This window comes from Sturnira hondurensis, unplaced genomic scaffold, assembly GCF_014824575.4.
Source record: "Sturnira hondurensis isolate 20B ecotype Veracruz unplaced genomic scaffold, ASM1482457v3 Scaffold0003681, whole genome shotgun sequence".
NCBI lineage: Eukaryota > Metazoa > Chordata > Mammalia > Chiroptera > Phyllostomidae > Sturnira > Sturnira hondurensis.
The window spans coordinates 1,296,198-1,317,162 of record NW_028076312.1 but is presented as its reverse complement, the minus strand read 5'-3'; the positions used below and the strand labels follow the sequence as shown (position 1 = coordinate 1,317,162).

The 20,965-nt window shown below is 37.2% G+C and overlaps 1 protein-coding gene across 16 annotated transcripts in view; it reads right to left on the bottom strand.

Annotated features, from left to right (window-relative positions):
- Window positions 1-323: 323 nt before the first annotated feature.
- IKZF2 (IKAROS family zinc finger 2) overlaps window positions 324-20,965 on the bottom strand; it is a 145,993-nt gene continuing 125,351 nt past the window's right edge. For 15 of the 16 annotated variants that reach the window (XM_037042005.1, XM_037042011.1, XM_037042014.1 and 12 more), the window contains 2 exons: window positions 13,388-13,531; window positions 324-7,925 (listed from right to left, as the gene is read on the bottom strand). In XM_037042005.1, coding sequence (XP_036897900.1) covers window positions 7,201-7,925; window positions 13,388-13,531 — 869 coding nt within the window. In that variant the 3' untranslated portion in view covers window positions 324-7,200. The remainder of the gene's footprint in view (window positions 7,926-13,387; window positions 13,532-20,965) is intronic. The other variant, XM_037042019.1, reaches the window with a different exon arrangement.

Below are 20,965 nucleotides of genomic sequence, written 5' to 3'. Positions count from 1 at the left end.
TGTGCATTAAAAACAGAGAAAATACAAGTCCCGTAATTTAGTCTGCAGTGATATTGGAGGTCTCCAAATTGGTACATAGCAGAGTGACTTGTCACGCAGCTGCAAAGACGGTTTCAGTATTTCCATAGTAAACCTCATTTTCTGAGGTATGGTATTTGAGCCTTAAAAAAAAAAAACTACATTACACTGAGCAAATCTGACATACAAGGTCTGGAATTTCAATTTTACATATATATTTATATATATTTCTTTTTAAAACAATAGTTTTTATTTTCCCAAATTATTAGTTTGAAAAAAATATGAGGTTTACTGGTTTGACCTACTTATTTTTATTTTTTGCTTCTAAAACTCAAAATATCCTAGACACTGTCAAGCAATTAGTTTTTAAAGTAGTCTAATTACCTTTGGTATTGTTAAAGAAAAAAAAATCTAAAATGGCCAAGACATATACTGTAGAAATGCAGTAACTGCCTTTAAGAGAAATGCCAAAGAAATGTTATCTTTTAACAAAATATGTATTTACATTACAGCAGTTTTACTACAGGGACATGGGTATAAAAAAAGAAAACCAACAAACTGCATATAAATATGCAGGATACGAAAAATACTTCTTACTTAAATCTGTACGAAAACAGGAGTGCTCCAAATATTTCTTAAACATTTTCGCCAATAAGTGACAGGTGTTTAAAATTGAGCTAAGTGCTTTGCTTTCATTTTAAAAGTTCATTTTCGAAAGAAAAAAATTGAAATAAAAATATCATGTTCTTAACTTAAAACATTGGGCAAGAACCTAAGAAAAAAAATTCGTCTTTAAGAATTTCAACTTCTGGACACACTTCTCACACAAAAGATTACCAATTTTAATGAAAATTCAGCCTAATTAAAGGTCCCACAAGACTGGATCAACGGTTTCCACATTCTCTGGTTCTTTGACTATGGAGTGTTTTTCTCTGCTTGCTTCGTCCTTTAACATACCATGATTTTCAGGGGTTTCTTTTTTCATTAACTAAGAAAGAATAGGTCAAAAAACAAAACAAAATAACCATAGTTTTTAAGACTTCAAGGAAAGTATTGCACTTGTACAGAGAATAAAGAAAAAGATCTTTTTAACTAAATAGAAGCAATTGTTCTGGAACTGCAAATAACACATGGTCTAAAAGGTCCAACTAGTAAGAGCAAATGTGGAGCCCGAAGAGCCCCCTCTAAACCTGGAATAATATTAGAGTCATGTTAAAGCATGTCCTCCCCACTGGGAGTCAGTTAAGACTTTTTGCTTTACACTTTTAACATCTCCCTAAATACTTGCAAAAATTGTTTAATCTATCTCTCATTATATACACTTTAGGAGGCAAACCAAATCAGAACACAAAATTCAACGAAAAAAGGAAGGCAAACACACCATATTATGATGACATAATCTCTGAGGTCATATTTTAGGTGCCCAGTATTTGAAAGTGAAATACAAAGGTTACATACCTTACCATTTTTAATCCAACTACTTTTTTAAAATATAAAACTACACTTGAGTATAAAAATATGTCAGCAGATTATACAGCCAACAAAAATCACGCACACGAAATTAAGACTTAAGGGACCCATGAATCAGAAATAAGAGTTGACCTAATCTTCAAACTAGTAGGGGGAAAAGAGCGGCAGACGAACCCGAAGACAATGATGGAAGCGATATGGACAGAGAAGAGAAAGAAGTAGAAGAGGGTAGACGAAATCTGAGAGATAACAAGGAGAATTTTTTTGTCACACAGAAGGGGAAATGATTTCTATTGATAATCTGAGAGTGCTTGACAGTCAATTTTTTTTTTATCACAGTTTCAGTAATTGAACTACTTAAAAAATAAACACAAAAGAATAAAACAACAACAAAGACAAAACCCAGAGTCCTTCCCTTATTACAGTGTATTCGATTTTTAAAATTCATTTCCAGTAAATTAAATTAAGTAGAATCCTGGTAAGTGCATAGTAGGGGATTCAGTGACCTCCGCCCATCCGAGCAGCTTTCCTTCCTGCGTGTCACTTGAGGTAAACGGAGGGCCCAGTTACCTGCAAACTGGCTTATCTGCACCTGTACAAAGTATACGCTATACTTTATGTGGTTTAGCAGAGGGCCTCTAAATTTTATATTTTATTCACAATAAAAGGACATCTTAGAAAACTAGCCATTCACATACCATTCTCTATATGGGATAAAGGTTAATTCACAAAAAATTTATACAGAAAATATACAAATGCAATATTATGGGAAGAAAACCCCATAAACAGAATTAAGAACTTACTTCTAAGAGTGCATTTGAAAAATATCCACAAACTTACAGTACAGCAAGAGAAAACTAAAAAGCTCAAAATAGAATGTTACATAAAAATTTTATGGAAATTTCAAAATTGTAGGTTTCTGCAGTAAATGTAAAAATTTTAAGGTGCCATTATTTGGCCTAGCAATACACTATGATATAAAGAAACACTAGCATATCACAGCTTCTTGGTCATATGACATTTGCTTCATATAACAAGCAGCTTATTATTATTACTTCTTTAAAAAAGCTGTCATATCCTAACACATTCATTGCAAGTAATACACAACCACAGCAGGCAACATCTGAATTATGCTTTGGAGAATAGCAATGTGGTATGACTGTTCCGTTTTGTTTTGCTCAAGAAGAATTAATTACCTGCTTCTTTACATTACTCCATAAAACATTAACCGGTTAGAGGACAGAAGTTCTAAGACCAGTACAATGCTAGTCATTCAAGGAAGTTCCCAAACAACACTTTGTTTTATTGAGCAAAAACCTCACTCATAAAGCCTTACGTGATATTAGAACTTATTTTTCCTTAAAAACAAAATAAAACACATACCATAATGCAATCCACAGCTAAAATCTCCATCTACCTTCTATTTCACCTGCATACCCTTGTAACAGTATTTGGAAATACTACCTAACTAGAAAGATATTAAAATTGTTTCAAAATTTCCTTTTGCTTTACACAGGTGAGCTCTATGTCTCTGTATTGAAAATTCTTCTAATAGCATTGCCCTAAAAACATGAAGATAAATTATATAGTACTCGATTTTAAGTGATTTTTAAAAATACCTAACAACAGTGTTGTAGTGTTGCGACAGCTAAGGCAACACTCACTGTGTTTTAAAAAGGCACCGATAGAAGGAAATTTTCTAAGTATTTAATACATTAAGTTCAGGGTCTTAAGAGACCAGTTACTGTATATTTTAATTAATTTGCAGAAACAGGAGGTTTCAAAACATTTCTAAGATCACTTTCATATATATGAACTACAATTTCACAGACACTCTCTTTTCCCTGTGCATTTCGGGAATTTCTGTGGAACAGTCTTCCTTAGATAGTACTTTCTAAAACAATACATAAAACACAACTAAAGATGATACAAAGGTAACATTCATTCTCGCAAAATGAACAATTTAAAGTTTCAAAATAACATAGCCGGTACCTCATAATCTAAGTTGTGTCTTGAAACTAAGGGCATGTGGGGCTTTTTTGTTTGTTTGTTTGTATTTCTGCAGCCTTCTCTTTTCCTAATGTTAAGGAATCATTCTGGAGATCCAATAAATTAACATTGGAAAACAGACCAATTTTCATCAAAATGCCTTCACTGATGTAAATTTTGTCAAACATTTATATAAACTACCATAAAAACTTTGCAGTGGTTTTGTGAGGTGTACAGCTGAGACACAAAACACTATCAAGCTTACTAAAACATTCTTGTCTGCCTCCGTTTGTCAATAAATAACATGGACAATTTTTTTCTGTATCTCCCTCTCGAAGAGTAATTTGTTTCTTTCACTTTGGAGGCTATATCCAATCAGGTTAAAATCTGCTTTTTTCACTGAGTGCTGCAAAAAGTCCTAAAGACACATTAGTGACTTCCTTAATATTTCTTAGTACAATCTGGTAGACAGTAAGCCTACTAAATTGCTCTGATGTTAACAGTTGTTAACTCTATGTTTTTGTAACCCGTCTGATAGCTCTAATCGCTCCTTTCATGAATTTTCTGTAAAAGAATGTATGTGCTTATGCGTATATGGAAAAGACACTGCCTACTTGTAGCCAATTCTAAATCCTGGTCTCTCCTTCTTCCATTTCATCCCTCCAGAAAATCCTCCACGGAATGTTTCAACAACTTGAAATTTCTTCCCGCCTGCCTATTGGTTTTCAAAGCCAGATTAGAATGGATTTTAAGTGATGGACCACTGTTAGAGAAAGGCCACACACTTCTCCAAGAGCTGGAGATACAATTCTGGACAAAATCAGGGCAAAGCAGCCAAAATGGAGAACACAGAGACTAACCCATTTTCGTTCCCCTCAAATACTCTGCATTGTGAAATCTCACCTGAATAAACTGGGCATATAACTGTTATGTAAAACTTGATTTATTTGGTGTCCAAAGCTCATACTTATTTTTAGGTGCTCCTTCTTTCCTATCGTGAAGGAGAGGCGTGCAAATACGGCCATCCGGACTTTCCCAGAAAGCACCGGTCCACAAAAATTCTCCCTACACGTTGGGACTGACCTTGTCCTCATTTGTCCCAGTCACACCCTCTTTCTGTCCCTTATATCATAAGGCTAAGAGAGTACAAGCACATACTTGAGCAAATGCACTCATAAATACAAAGTCCCTTCAATAAAACAGATTCCTGAAAAGATGAACTCAGAGAAAGAGAGTGCCTGGGTACTGTCCTCATGGGCTACTACACAACTCTCTAGATCCACCTTAATTCAGTTTATCCCAGGACAGGTACATACTTGTTCACATACTGAGAAAATCATAAGCAGGAAGAAAATTCATAGATAATGCCAGCAGAAATTCACACACAGCCAAAGTTATGAACATATTGACTGCCATCCCAATGTTTCTTTAAATTACAGTAAAACACAAAATCACTAACTTAAATTCTTTAGCTACCACCAAAAGGAAAATAGAGTAAAATTTCAATTACTTATGAGTGGTCAGGGTGAGTGGGGTGAGGAAGTCTCACAGACATGCTTAATCTCTGAATAAATTATATGTTCATAATGTACCAAAGTAGCAAAGCATGCAGGGGGGTAAAAAAAGACAGTTGACATTCTAATTAAAACATTTCACATCTCTCTCTTTTGGTGCTGCTCTTAGATTTAAAGAGACAGTTTGGGTGTTTCTCCAAAAATCATGGCGACAGGGGCCAGTGGAAGAGAGCTGAGCCGCACCCACCCTTGCTGAGCTCGGACTGGGTCAGTGCTTAGGCGTTAAGTGAGCAGATGGTACACCAGAAACCGAGTGAAGAGCAGTGCTGAGGCCAGAGCTGCTTATCTGTCCATAGTTCTCTAGTCTTGCTAATTCTTGCATTAGTCTGCATTAAGAAACACAGTTTCTGTATCCTATTTAGTAATTCTTTAGAGCAGCTATCAGTTACTGCTAAGAGAATTGCAGTGTTCATACACGGGTATCAGATCATCCAGTTGCGGTCAGTGTTGCCCTCTCTACACACAAACAGCGAATTCTGCCTCCAGGTTTGTCCCCCCAATGACCTGAATCAAATGCACTGGGTTGCTTCCCTCTAATGCTGTAGGACTGCAAAGAACAGATAGAGCACCCATATAAGTGACATTAAAATGTGCACATGAACTGTGATAACATGTATGGATTAAGAGAAGAGAAATTCTGTACTACAGAATTGAGATTCATTTCCGACAAGGACTTACAAATAGTTCTGTGTTTTTGAGACAGGAAAATTTGCAGGGCACAGTCACTTTCACTTGGAGGTTCGGTCCCATTCTATACTCTGAGATTGGTGACAATAATAAGCCTTTTTGTTTGTTTGTTTTATCTGCAGTACAACGTAAAGATAACAAAGAGTTCTCCTTTCCTTGCACCAAAAGTAGCGGATGTTATCATTGAAGAAATGCTAGAATAAATAGCCCAACTTCCATAACCTTACATGGTTCAGGTTACACATTCAGATCAAATCAGCAATTGCTTGGAGGAGAGTCGGAAAGAAATAGCCTATAGTAAGGTATGTAGGACCTTCTGCTGGAAGAGTAGAAGATGGATGGACTATGGACAGAACACTGGGTGGTCACAGCTTGAAAAACACAGGAGAAAAGAGAAATATACCAGGAAAGGGATTTCTAAGTGGGTTTTTCCCCCTACTGTTAGCCTAATTATATTTTTCTGCTGACTGGTTAACACTGATTCAATGCTGATAAAGTGACAATCGTAAGCATACTTTTAGAAACAAACATGTATACTATGCGGCCATCACATTACAATGTTAAAAGAAAATGTCCCAAACAAATTTATGAAAAGTAGAGGTCCCTCCTGGAAACTACCGACTGCCTGTTAGCCACTCTTAGACCATATGTTATTCTGAAAGCTAGTTGAAAATACTCTTCGTTAACGGTGTTAAAAGTAAGGCTGCCAGGGTGTCTACAAAATGCCAGTCATCAAAACTATGGAAAAACAGTGCTGAAGTTTAGAAAAATAAGACCATAGGACCTCAGCTGCATTGTAGGTGTCCTTAACTACCTGTAGTTTAAAAGTTTTGCTCTATGGTACAGTGTGTAACATACCGTATCATAAATTCCAGAGGGGAAGTAAACATAGAACCCACAACAACCACCCATCCAAGGAGTTATCGCTGAAAAGAACAATGTGTTTCTGCTCCATGTCCTCTGGAGGGGGGAAAAAAACACAACAGTTGACATTTTGAAATAAATTCTTTGAAGCGTTAAATTACTTATCCCATTTTAAACTGAGAAAGTCCTACCCAGAAAACTAAACTTTCCTGCCTTCAGTCATAATTCTGAGCATCAATGGCAAATCAGGATCTTTTAGGTGAACCTGTAGGAATCAAGTGATTTGTTTTTCAAAGCACGCTATGCCTTACATCTGTGTATGGCAGGAATGAACTGCTCTCAAAATTCCCACAACATAAACAAGCCAAGTTATCAAGAAACAATATCCCCCATCCCTGTCCTTTCTCTCTTCTGATTCTTCCTAATTGTAATTAGGCAGAGCGAAGACACCGCGTCCACAAAATAAGAATTCATGACAGTAATAATATTTTTTTAAAAAAAGGTATGTCAACATTGTAGGGAAGGTGGGATTGTAAGTGCAGTATTTCTTCATGTGCAGTTCGTTACTTCATCGGGGTCCCCTTTGGAATGAAAAGGCCTAGTGGAATGTGTGCTCCCCTCGAACAATGTGTGATGAAAACTCATAACGGTCCTGGCTTCTGTAGCCACAGATGTTGCATTCCAGTGGGTCCCGGTAGCCATGGCAACCCATGTGAATGGTGTACATGACATGGTCTAGGAAAAGGACTCGGCAGTGCTCACACTTAAAGGCCCTAATCTGTTCTCCTTCTCCATTGAAGACTTTGTAGATGTCCTTCAGAGAGCCCTTAGGAGCCTTGGCGGTATCCAAAGCCTTGACATCCTCCTTCATATAAGCTGGGCTTTGCTTCCTCTTGGGATTTAAGGCAGGGTTTCCTTGGTAGGACTGGTGGTCATCATGGCTGCTTTCTGAGTCAGTAGAATCCAGGCAGCTATTGCTGGGAGAGGCCTCTCTTTCCTGGGGTCGACTCTTTGGTCTGATGAGAGAGATAGGGCCATCCATGTTGTTTTCATGACTATCGGAGGTTTCCCTGCTAATGGGTCTCTCTATCCGATTTGGATGATAGACCTGAGAATAAGCTGAGCTTATCACTGGGGCCACCTCAGCGATTGTGCTTGGCGGGTGCTGCATCAGAGGGTGAAGGGCCTCAGCTCCAAGGTAGGTGATTGCATTGTTGATGGCTTGGTCCATCATGTGAGACTGCATCAGCTCAGCCTCCTTCTCATATGTTAAGTTCATATCAAAGTGAATATCTGGGTAGCTGAATCTCATGAGCTTTTCCCCTGAAAGGGAGAGGGGCAGAAAAGGAAAAAAAAGAAACAAAAAAAGATATAACAAATTTAGTGGTTGGATTAAAAATACAAAAGTACGAAGACACCTAATCAAATCCATTTTCCATAATATGGTATATCTTATTCTTTGGATCAAAAATTTAGGCTAATTCTGCTGAGGCTCACAAACATGCTAAACCTGCAAAGGGGATTAGTAATAAAAATTTCACAAGTCATTTGCACTTGTTCTAACACCATTAGGAAAATGCACCCAGCCTGAAAAGTATGATTGACTGTGGTATCTTATTTTTATTCACTATTAAAATTTCCACTTGTCTAGAGCTCAGGAACTACACGAGAAAAAAAATACCAGGTGAAAATAGTCAGAGACTATGAAACTAAGTCAGCAACTATAGGAGAAAGAACAAATACCATGTGAAAATAAGTCGGGGACTATGCTTGCTTGTGCACATTTTAAACAGCAGTGACCAAGCCACATAAACAGAATTTGTGATCTGGTTATAAAATCTGTCACCTCACTTTTGTGTAGGGTTAATTTGGTTGATTTAGCTGCTCTATTAAGAAAACAATTACAGAATACACATATGTCATTCTGAAGAGTTCAAAAGCCCCAATTAAAATACTTATAAAGTTGTACTATCTGATAAATACAATTTGGGGCTCTTTAAAATATTAGTTAACTTCCAAAAGTACTTATTAACTTGGAAAACCTTTTGTTTTGTTGCTTTGCATCTCAAAAAAATAATTACTTATTTTTACATTATCCCTTTCTTTTGGGCATGTATGAAAATGGTTCTGCTATGATTGTTGTCCATTTTCTATACTTTTTCTTGGTTGAAGTGTGTTTGTAGTTTTCCCTTTAATATTAACTCCAATCAATTTCATTTTATTTCAGTATAATAGCTGAGCACTATAAAGAGTCTGGTGCATAGAATATGAGAAGTAACTTTACTTTTTCTCCTTTAAACATTACCAAATTTGGATAGAATATTTTATCTTTTTTAAATTTCTGACTAAAATAATGTGGTCTTCTACCAATTACCTAGTTACTCTGATAGGTAAATCTTACAGATAATTGCTTCTTAAAAATATCTGTGGACTCATAAATGTTTAGTATGTTGCAGATGGACCTTTAACTTGTAATGTTGATTGAACATATGAAGCCACGGAACCACATTCTGGAAAGTCACTTTCCAGTAGCTAGCATTATCTCAGGTTTGAAGAAAGGTCCCCAAAGTATGGTCAGGGTAATGATCAGAGCAATGAAAATAGAAGGATAAAATGAGAAATTATCTCATGGTATCCAATTTAAGATACTGCAATGTCAAAGGTTTAAAAGTTAAGCCACACAAAGTTTACATTCTCAAAGAGTCTACAGTTTAGAGTCAGTGATAGTAATTTAGGGGTCATTTATAACCCAGTGAGATATACGTGCTATGTAATCATACAAGAGGAATTTGTATCTTATACTAGGGGAGGAAAAGAAGACTTCTTGAAAGAAGTGGTATCAGAGATAGGAACACGATGGCAAATATTAGCCAAGTAAAAGAATGTGTGGGTGGAGCTGAAGATAGGAAGGCTCAGGGAAAAATAGATGGGAAAGACAGAGTTATACAATTTAGGGCTCATTCAACAGCTAAGAAATTTGAATTTTATCCTGAAGGCAATTACCATTGAAAGGCTTAAACAGGGAAATGACTTGACTGGACAGTTATTTAACCAGACAGTTTAGGAAGTTGCTATAGCGACCATGGTGGCCTGAACCAGCAGAGTGGCTTTGGAAATGGAGAAAATTCAATGAAATGGAGAAAAACTTAGAAAACATAGTTGCTAGGGCCTGGAAATCATCTAGACACAGAGATTAAGAAGGAGAAGAAAGTTACTCATGACGCCTACATTTCTGGCCCTGGAAACTTAGTGGATGTCAACGAGAGAGAAAACATGATGAATTCAGGTCAGGGTACAATATGAATAATAGTCATGTCCAGTAGGTACAGAGATACAGTTTGAAACTCATGTGAGAGACGTCTGGTCTTGAGATGTAGAAACGAGAGTCACGGGTTTATGGAAAGTAACTGCTAAAGCCATGGGAATACACAATATCACCCACAGCAGGGAAAGTGTAAAGAAGGGAAATTCAGCGATAGGAACTGAAACACCAAGATTTTGATGTCTGCCCACAGACCCGCGCAAATGGGATTCCTGCGCTGCGTCCCACGTCTAAAGTACCCTGTGCGTTGGTCCTCATGGAACGAGGAGTATGCAGGGCCAAGGGAACATGACTACCTCAAACTTACTCCCTACACCACACTGTGACCCCCGAATTCCTCACCCAAATGGCTCTGCAGTTGCTCCCGGGGTGAGCAGTAGGTGAGCAGTGGGTTAGTGGTCTTCTCCATACCATGTGCTGCTGGAGTGCCTGCTTTTCAGCTTGAGGAACGGCCCACCCTCCACTCCCCATGCACTACATGTGGGTACAACGTGAAAAGAACTCGGATGTGCAGGCTGAGCTGTGCACACGTGTGTGCCCAAGGCTCCTTTTGAAATTGAACAGAACCAAGAGACCAAGAACGTGTCTAAGAGAGGGGCCTGGCTCCAGGCAAGGAGGGGACTCTGCTCGTGCAGACAAGGTCTGGGGTGGAACCCCAAGGTACCTGAGAATTCCACATTCATTAGAACTCAGTCTTCTAAGTTGGAATGGAAAACCATAACAATTTTTCACTTTGATTTATATTAAAATATTTAGGCATATGAATGGAGGCCTCCATTAGTCATTTTGCCCCCATTTGTATAGTTATTAGGGGTAAATCCATAAAGGATGCTGAGTGGAGTAATCACAAAGGTAGGAGAGATACAAACAAGGGTCAATGTCATTGAGAGCAGGAAAAGAGGTACTTCACATGGACGTAACCAATGGTGGCAGATGTCTGCAGGAGTTGTGTGAGACGGCCTAAAAAAGACTGACAGAGCTTGGCACAGTGGAAACTAGTGGTGACGTCAATGAGAATAATTTCAGGGGAGCACAGGGAAGAAAGGCAGTGTATGAGTAGAAAGAAAGAAATTACAGAAAACAAGCAGAGAGAACTCTTTCAAGAACTCTGTCTTTGAAGAGAAGGAGAACATAGATAGGACCTAAAAGGAGACTTGGGTCTGAGGAAAGATGTTTTTTTTTAATGATGAGAATTTATCACATCAAATGCTAAAATAAAAATGCCAGTGGATATAAGTGAAGAAAAGGAAAAATGATAGTGTAAGGTATTTGGGGGGCTGGGATAGCAGAATTCCAGAGCACAGTTAGAGGAATTAAGCTTAATCAGAAAGAGAGATACTCATCTTTTGAAACAAGAAGAAAGTATTCAGGTGGATGCACATCATCCTATGGGATTAGTGATACTATACTGAAATCACTTCAACTGATTTTATTCCCTGTGAAGCTGGATATAATACCATCAAGGCAGAAGGTACCATATCTACTGAGAGAAAGCTGAAATGGCCACAGTGGTGAGGAGGAGAGAAGGCGATTCAGGAATAAACCAAAGGCGTGATGCTACATAGTCGTGGGTAGATCCGTTATTCATTTATTTATAGTGACACCAAATTGTGAGGCAGTGAGATTTTCTCCAGAAGTACTGGCCGCTGTGTGGATGTGGATAAGAGGCTCAGATGGCTCCACTAGGGAGGGAGGTTTCGCCAGGAGAAGGTGATGGACCACAAATCAGGAGAGTCAAAAATATTGGCAAAAGAACAGAAAAAGTGAGCACAGGACCACAGCTAGCTAAAAAAAGAAGAGACAAATAGGAAGGAAGCTCAGGGGTCACTGGCTGGGAGACCTTAATAAGATCAGAGAACAGTATTTAACTGAGAGACACAGAAAAAAGGGATTTATAGTACCTGTGAAATAATACAATGTTTTTCATTTCAGACATAGAAGGAGTTACTATGCAATTGTTATATAATATATTACTGCTAGGGCAGAATCCAAATTAAAAAAACCCTTCAAATTCCTAGTAAAAACGCAATGTCATTACTTTGGAATCAAAATGTAAATTTAAAAATCTGTCCCTCTTTTCTAAGAAATGTAATAAAATCAAATTGAGAGTAGCATCCCTAACTCATAAAAAAAAAGTGAAAATGTTTTCAAAAGCAGAACTAAATAAATTCAGAAGACAGAAAAAAACAGACATGAATTTCATATTTTCCTAACTACAGTAGTGTCTAGTTGAGATACAGGCATTTAATGGACATCCATCAAATTAACCAATTTTAAAAACAGATGAACTGGCATTTTTTAAAAGTTATTTGTACAAAGAAAGAGAGAGAAAGAAGCTCCCGAGGGCTCATGGCCATCCTTCAAGGGCACTCTCAGGGGCTCACACTGAACTATGGCTCACACTGAACAGGGCCCTGGGGCTGCAACCAGCCTTCTTTCAATGAGCTCTGTCCATTCACCTCTCCAGCTTCTCCTAAAGTGGTATATTGGTATTTTGTTAGTTCTTCAATTTTGGATTGAAAGGAAACCTTCTCTAAGTGTTCACTGGAGGACTAGAATTTTATCACCCTTTCCTCCCTGAAATAACTAAACATCTTCCCCCAGGTAGATGTTCCACAATGATTTTTACAATAGAATGCAAGAATCTATTTAAATATTTTTATTTCTTCTAATTTCTACCCTCCATGAGATCTATAAAAACAGATATTACATATGCAATTAATGACAATTCTCTATATGGAATCTCTATTATTCACAGTCTTTTTAGAACTTAGATGCTTTTTGTATCCTCAGATACTTTATAACTCAACAGTCTGCAGAATGATGCCAACTGTGAGCACATCAAAGACTATCCAAGGGCTTGCAAGTCAAAAAGGAAAGTCCAGTACATCATACTTAATCTTTTCAGCTGAAAATAACAGACTGGATGAAAACAAAGACCAAACTATGAAATACAGAACCAATATGAAATGGCTTGAATGGAGGTTGCTGCATTATTTTTCTAATATAGAATTTTTAAAAAAAGAGATCAAATACTAAAAACATTAACATCATGTAAAGAGAACAGTTTAAAAACCAAGTGCTAATGCAAAATTAATAACACACCCCCAAACTGGCTAACAGACTACAGTCTTTCCCTTAAGGGTTATTACTTTTTAAATAAATTAACATTTTGTTTTTATATGCTTTTTTCCTTTACATGTCATTTCATGTTGAGTCAGCAGCTTACTGCTATCAGTCTTTCCTGTACTTCTTTTCTTAGGCCCATAGACTTAAGTGTCTGTAGGTGTCTGTATGGACGCTATACATGGAGTAGCATAAAGTAGAAAATAATGATGAAGAAAAGAGACTGACATTTATTTCATGAACTGAAATACACTGCATATATTTCTAACACACGGGAACATGTCTTTGCCCATTAAAATCACCTGTTTAAAGAAATAAAAGCATCTGTAGTGCTTACCCACAAACTTTTGTGGAGTGGAGCTTTTACGTTTTCCCATATTCCCCGTGAGCTTCTCTATGACAGCAGGTCTCTCAAAAGGCACCAGAGAAATATTGTTGTCCATAATAGGCTCTTGTTCCTTACAATCTTCTATAGGAGGTACTATATAAAACCATACAAAAAATGCAATCTGATAATTTCTTCAACACTGCAAAGATACAAAGCTGGATTTGCCCTCTCCATATGTGTTAGACAAACATAAGGTAGTACGCTTAAATGAAAGCAAGTAGAAAGATAACCTCCAGTGTTCAAGTACCCGTAATTTGACTCCGACACGCAGAGGATTTGTTTTTATCCGAGCCTCTCTCAGATCAGTGACATAAACTGTTGCCACTATTGGTGGCAAACATGTTCATCTTGTTTCTCATCTTATTCCTCTGAAAGTGTTTTTGACATTGACTAAAATCAATACTACTTTAAGACTGCACTATTCTCAAGGCTCTTGGAGTTTATTTTTGTAAAACAATTTAAGTAAGCCGACTAGTTTGGAGGAAAGCTTCAACAGACACACAGAATAACAATACAGCATTTAACTAGGGTTTTTTTTTTTTCAGCCATGTATTTTCTTGTAACAGATTTTCTATGTGATGAGCTGAGTGAGCTGGTAGCTCCACAGGCAGTGGCTCAATACCCGCACAAGGCAGCCTTGGTGAAGGAGACCCAGTTCTGAACATGCGGTGCAAACTGTGGCAGCTCTCTAGTTGTCATTTACTTTAAGAAGAGCTCTTCAGCAAGAGAACAGAATCTGTCTCCAAATAAGCCTATTTTCTCATGGAACGGCTCCGAGTCATTGACATACACTTTCCATGGTGCTCCCTCTTCATTCCATTTCAGTGGCTACAGGCTGATACACTAGCTCAAAAGTTGGATACTGGCATTCATAGTGCAGACAAAGAACTTACAAAATTTTTCTTTGAATGCAAATACTGTCACAGAACATTTAACTAAGGACAGAGTAACATCTGAGACAGAGTGAGGTCAGCAGATTAAAACCAGTGCTCACAGGAAAGACCATAACATATTGCTTCTCGATTACTGTTGCTTTCTCCAGTGGGTCCTATGCCAATATTGCTTGAAAACAAAAAGATTTCATATCATAGGATATCTTTACTTGTTCAACATGTACTGTAAAATGATTTATTCTCCTCTTTGGATTCATAAAGGATAGTTGCATTGCAAAACACAATGCATTCTCATTTATAAGAGTGGATGCTAAAATAAAGTGAAAAGGCAAGACATGAAAGTTAAGAAAATCCAGTGCACAATTCAGATGACCTGTTTAATAAACAATGCAGGTTTAAAATAAAAAAAATTAAAAACATTAACAGAAAATTGTTTTCTTAAATTGGACATGATTAATAAGATTGGTATTCAGTCTGAGTTTTGGGTTAACCAAAACTTTCTGGTCTAATAGATATACCAGAAGAATTTAATCTTAAATCTCTTTTTTATAACAGGTTCTCTGGATATGAATGGCAAGGGATTCTGCAATTACTGGGTGTTAATTTGGCAAAAAATTCCAAGAATGAGATTCAGAAACAAGGAAACACTTAACTCATTTTCTAAACTGATATACGATAATATTTGTCAAGTAGAAAAAGTCTGACCCCCCACATTACATAAACCATTATGTCTTATCTTACAAACTAAAATTTAAAAAGGAAAAAAAACCTAAAAAAGTAAAGCCAAGAAAGGAAGACCCTAAAATCAAATAAAGGGGGTACAGGAGGATGAAATAGCAGTGATGTAGTGGGGACCAATGTAATTACATAGATTATTATCAAAATCTTAATTTTTGTTTTGGGTGGTGGATCACAGGCACTTATTAAGTTATTAAAAAAGTAATTATAGACCAAATAACTATAGACCAAAGATGAAAAATATGTCACGGATCAAGATCCAAAATGAAAGAAGGAAAGAAAAAAGTTTGTTGTTGTAAATTTTGCTAAAAAACAGCAAAACTGGTTAACAGGGTTTGCCCCCAAATTGAATATACTAATTAGTTTTGAAATGAGTAGTCTTAAACCTTAGCAGTTTTGCTCTAAGTGTCACCTTGAATTTTCATATTTGCACACATTTAACATTCAAAACGAAACCTGGGTGTGGGAACTGTCCTATACCACATCCACCTCAATTCAGATGATTTGTCCCAAGTTCAATGAAGCTCATGTGAACAGAAAACAATGACTTCGGCAGAGCTCTGGTCTGAATTCTTCTTTACCATCGTCCTTTACAAATCAAATGGAGATCTGTGTCTACCACACTGACAATAATCAATAATAATAACAACAACAAGAACAGCGGACACATATGTTAAGTGCTGTTCTAACGACTTGCATTTAATAATTCACCTAGTGCTTCACTCCCCCAGCCCGTTGAGATAGGTACCATTACCATCTCCGCGTTACAGATGGGAAAACAAAGACCCGGAGATGCTATTTCCTCAGGATTCTCATCTAGTTAGAAATGGATATATGGCTGAACCCAGGTGGCTGGGCTCTGGGACACTATGCTATGGTGTTCTTTGTAGAATTCATTTGAATTTTGACTTTATATTAAAAAGTTTGATATATTTTGAAGGTCTGCCATTGGAAAGATATCTGATATAGTTTCCCAATTACACAACTAATCTGAATTTTTTTCTTTCATGAATCTGGGTGCAACTCATCAAAATGTTTCTGGATATACAGAGGATGGGCAAAAGCAGGCTGACAGTTGTTTGCATGGAAAATAATGACAATAAATAGTAAAACAAGAATAAACTCTGTGCGTTGCCCACTCACAACTGTGAACCTACGGCTGCATACTGCCCGAAACATAAAACAAGCTCTCCAGTTCACTCAGGAGGTTTGCTCCCATAGCGAGGCATTCATCTGGGCTAAGAACATGTCAACATGCGAACTTCACTTGCTGGAGCAAGTTTCATAACCTGATACCTTCCTTGAAGTTATATTTGAAGTCATAACCAGGAAAAATTGATTTAAATTTTAGTATTAAATTATACTTGCATTATTTCATTATCTCATCACACTGATAAATCACACAGATAGAACCACATCTGATAGAACCCAACACAGAGAGACCTAGATTAGGTCATACGGCCATCCCATATGGCCAGAGGGGCGGCCACATAGGCCGACAGACCCGCCGCGGCTCAAGCAGTGGGAGACAGTTCTCTAAAGGGAAATGAAAGTCTCGTTACCGAAAGGAGAAGGAAGGTATGTGAGGCAGGCAAAAACAACACATGTCTTCTATATTGTCACACATTTTCTCCATGTTGTTCAATCTAAAAGAAACTTTTCAGTTATCTTAGTTATTTCCTTGAGAACATTCAAGAGTGCTGATACTTGCTTTGGCTTCTGTAAAATCACTCTTTCCACTTTCAAGCCTTCTGCTCTTACTCATCTGCATGTTTTGTTGTTGTTGTTGTTTATTTGTTTTTCATTTCCTGGTATATTCTTGGACTTCTGGATAGCTCATTCTATATTTACCCATACAACTTTATAAAGCCTGTTATTCCAGCTACTATCTATATAATGGTGGCTCCCTCAAGTTCATCTCCTACACATCTCTCTTTTGAGAGCTTGATTATATATATATATATATATATATATATATATATATATATATTCAACTTCTTTTTAGTTTCACTTGGCTAACTTGGCTAACTCTCACAGGTACTTAAAGGATAGTATGTTCAAAACCTGCAATCTCCACTTCCCTAACCCAAACTTTCTATTTCTCTAATTTCCATCTCAGTGAATGGCAGGCACTATTACCTACCTGCTCATCCATGCTAGGTAATGAGGCAGATCCTAGACTTCTTCCTTTCATCCAGTCTGCAGTCCCTCCTCTTCCTTACCACCACCTCTCCTTAAGTATACATGGAGTTCCCAAGTGTTTTAGATTCTACATCTACAGTTAACTAACTTTTCTGCATACTGCAGGCCACTAGGCCCAACTCAATCAATCAGTAGATTGTTGCACTGGTCTACCTGCCTCTAATCTTGACTCTTCTGATATATCTCCCACATTTCTAGCAATAAAATGTCAATGTAATAATGTTGGGGGTATAAATGGCAAATTCTTCACTTAGCACAATAAGCCCTTGATGCTCTGGTACAGCCTGGACTTCTAGCCTTACCACCACCAATTTTTCTTCCTGTTACAAACTGGGCTTTAATTATACAGAGCTGCTTCTAGATCCTGAACCCATAACGTTTCTAGACTTCTGTTTCTTCACGCATGCTGTTCTCTTTGCATGAAACCCCCTTTTCCACTTACTCAGCTAGCTATCTTGCCTTTCAAAACTCCACTCAAACATAACCTTCCCTAGAAATTTCTCTTGGATACACAGTGTGATCTCTCCTCTATGTCCCCAGAATGCTTATCACAAGACACACAGTGTTCTAACTGTTGGCTTACTGGTCCATTTCTTCCAAATGTTAGTAAATAACATTAAGATAGAGACTGCATCTTATATGACTTTGTATCTGTAGTATCTTTTAGGATGTGAGACAAATATACTATCCAGTGGATGTTTTCTAAACGACTTAATTAAAGAAATGCCACCCAATGGATATAGGTGGAGAAAGTTTACACAGTCCCAATTATGTCTCCATACTTGCAATAAAGAAATCCCCTTTACCAAATAATCAAACCATAAATCTAAAAATATACATTTTTCTTTAAAAGTGTGCTCTCTTTCCAGTTCACACTTCCATTTTTGTCTTTAGGGAAGGAGGGGGTGTCAATTATGTACTTTGATTTTTAAAGCTTTTTCTTCAAGTTGAATATACTAGAAAATAAGCATAAAATAATTTCAAATAATCTGACATAAAAACCAAATGCACTATCTTTATTTTCAAGTTACAAGTCTTTATTTTCCCCTTTCCATGAAAGTAAAGACCCTTTTATGCCACCTGCTGAATATGTGTTCAGCATTTCCACGTTTTCTCCTCCTCCTCGGCATTCTCACTCCCCATGTCTCTAAGCATGCCTGTCAGGCATCTACTTTGTATTCTGTTGGTGACATTTTTTCTTTAGGAGACACAGATTTGATTACCCCAATAAAATCCAAACACTGGATTAGTACAAAAGGCTCTATCTTTACTTCACAACTGACTATTTCAATCTCATTTCCTACCACTCCTTCAGTTTCAACATGTTCAACCTTCAGGAACCTGCTAACGTTCTTTTTATACCTCTAAGTCTTAGCCTGTGGCAACTGCCTGCCCGGACAGTATGTTCTCTGTGAATCTGTCCAAACTCTACAATCTTTCTCACCCTCACCCATGAGGAAAACACTGCACCACTAAGCTTTTCTTGCCTTCTCCAGACAGAGTGAGGTCGTTCTGCATCTGTGCCCCCGGAGAAGCATATATATCCCTTCATGACTGCATTTGCTTCATTTCATTTTATTTTTTAAGTATGTGTTTCCTACTGGACTATAAATGTAAGAAAGACATTGCATCTATTCCATTTACCTTTCCATCCCCAGAATGTTCCACAGAATTTGGCATATAAGCCCTTGATTAATGTCTCCTGAGTGAGTGAAAATATGCCACTTCAGACACTGTCTCACTCAAAGAGGTGATGTGGGGAATAACGTGTTTTGGGAAAGAAAGGCTAGGAAATATAACTATGTCAAATATGAAAATAAAAGAACAGTAGTTAATTTCAAGCAGCCAAATTACCATTTGGCCACCAAAATGATAGCACACCCCACACATACCAGTAGAAGAAAAAACCAAAAAAAAAATAGACTGCATGGAACATGATAGTAAGAGAGGGGAGGGGATAAAAATGATTTCACTGTGGCTCTGTTTAAAAGGAGACACACACCAAGTAACGTAGATGATGCAAGGTTAATAATGAACTCTAGCAACATTTACCTATATTGTTCTTTCTTATGGTATTTCTTATCAATCCCTACCCGACACATTCAGTTCCCCACCAAGTATGTTAAAACAGGGAAAAGAAAAGCAACAATCATTTCAAATCATTATTACAAAATATCCAGAAAAATTACAGTATTAAATGGCATTAATATAACCTTGGGTGGTTAAATCAATATCCAATACTGAGGAACAAATATGTGGGTCTCTAAATGATATGGAAACTCACCCCCCTGCCTCCTTGGTTTCGCCCAGGCTCTCCCCAGGAGCTGAGTGTCTCTCCCACTTTCCCCATTCTCTCCTCACTAGTCCAATTGCAGAGCCACCTGTAAAGGGCCTTTGCTGGGAAGAGCTAAGCAAGCTGAAAATGGGGTTGATGCTGAGGCTGCAGCACTTTAGAAGAAAGTACTTTCCTCTCCCAAAACACACCTGTTTGAATTGCTTGTCAGCACTCAATCTATAACTGGTTAGTCTGCCAAGAGATAGTTAAATGTTGACTATAATTATTTATGTACACCTATTTCCCTATATGGATAGAAAAAGGAATGAATAGAACCAATAATCCAATCAAATGTAAAACTGCAATAAGAGATCATTATATGGAAAAAGTAGCAGTGCCATAGTTGTGTTTGGAAATCTTGGGCATGTCCCCAGGCCTCTCTCAGCTACCCTGCCTCAAGCCACCTCTAAAACCAACTATTTAAACAAAATTAGTGTGCTTCGTAGGCAAATGAAACCTCCAATGCCTAAATTAATGCCAGGAAGTAGCATAACTGTAAAGGGGATGGAACGTTTACAACTTCTTAATATTTAATGCCCAGAAATGTAACAGTACAAAGAACTATTTATTGGGTGTTTATTGCACACCTAATAACATTTCATTATCATACCAAGCCTATGAGTAACACACTCAGACGCTGCACAGCTAGACCAGGTTTGCTGAACTCCCAGGCTCACCACTTTGACCTCTATGCTATGAAACCTGTGCTACCCTCATAAGCCCAGGTAACACAAACTGACAATACCAAATTTACTAAGACTTAAAACAGAAAGGTTTTTATAATTTTTAGTTCATAATAATATAAACAAATAGACTCACAATGATAAATGGAATTAAATCTGATTGTGTACCCTCAATACAAAGAAATGCTTCAACTATTCACAATAACAAAATATTTTAATTAAGAGGAATTCTCAACAACATCTAATCATTAGCTGCTAATAAACACAGTTCCACAGTAGACACTATATAAACCAAATAAAAGCCCCACAAATAATCTTAGATCTCTCTATAAACCACTCAATAGATATCTATACTTTTAACAATAAGTTAGGATTTTTATATGTATTTGTATGAATAAAATTTAAAAAAACATATAATTTGTAGGATAAGACAAGTCGAGACAGCTTCAAACATAAATAACTGAAATTAGTAACTTTCTTTGTGAGGCTGATTTACTAACATTAATTTATCAGTGAAGAGAATTGTTAACCGATAAATCTTACAGATTGTCTTTCTGCCTGCTACTGTGTGTTGTGGAGATCAGGGTGTTTTGCTTGGGTTTTGATTTTTGTGGAAGGAAGTGGTGCCTAATTTTGACCTAGTTTGTGTCCTACACTTATAAAAAGCAAAATGAGT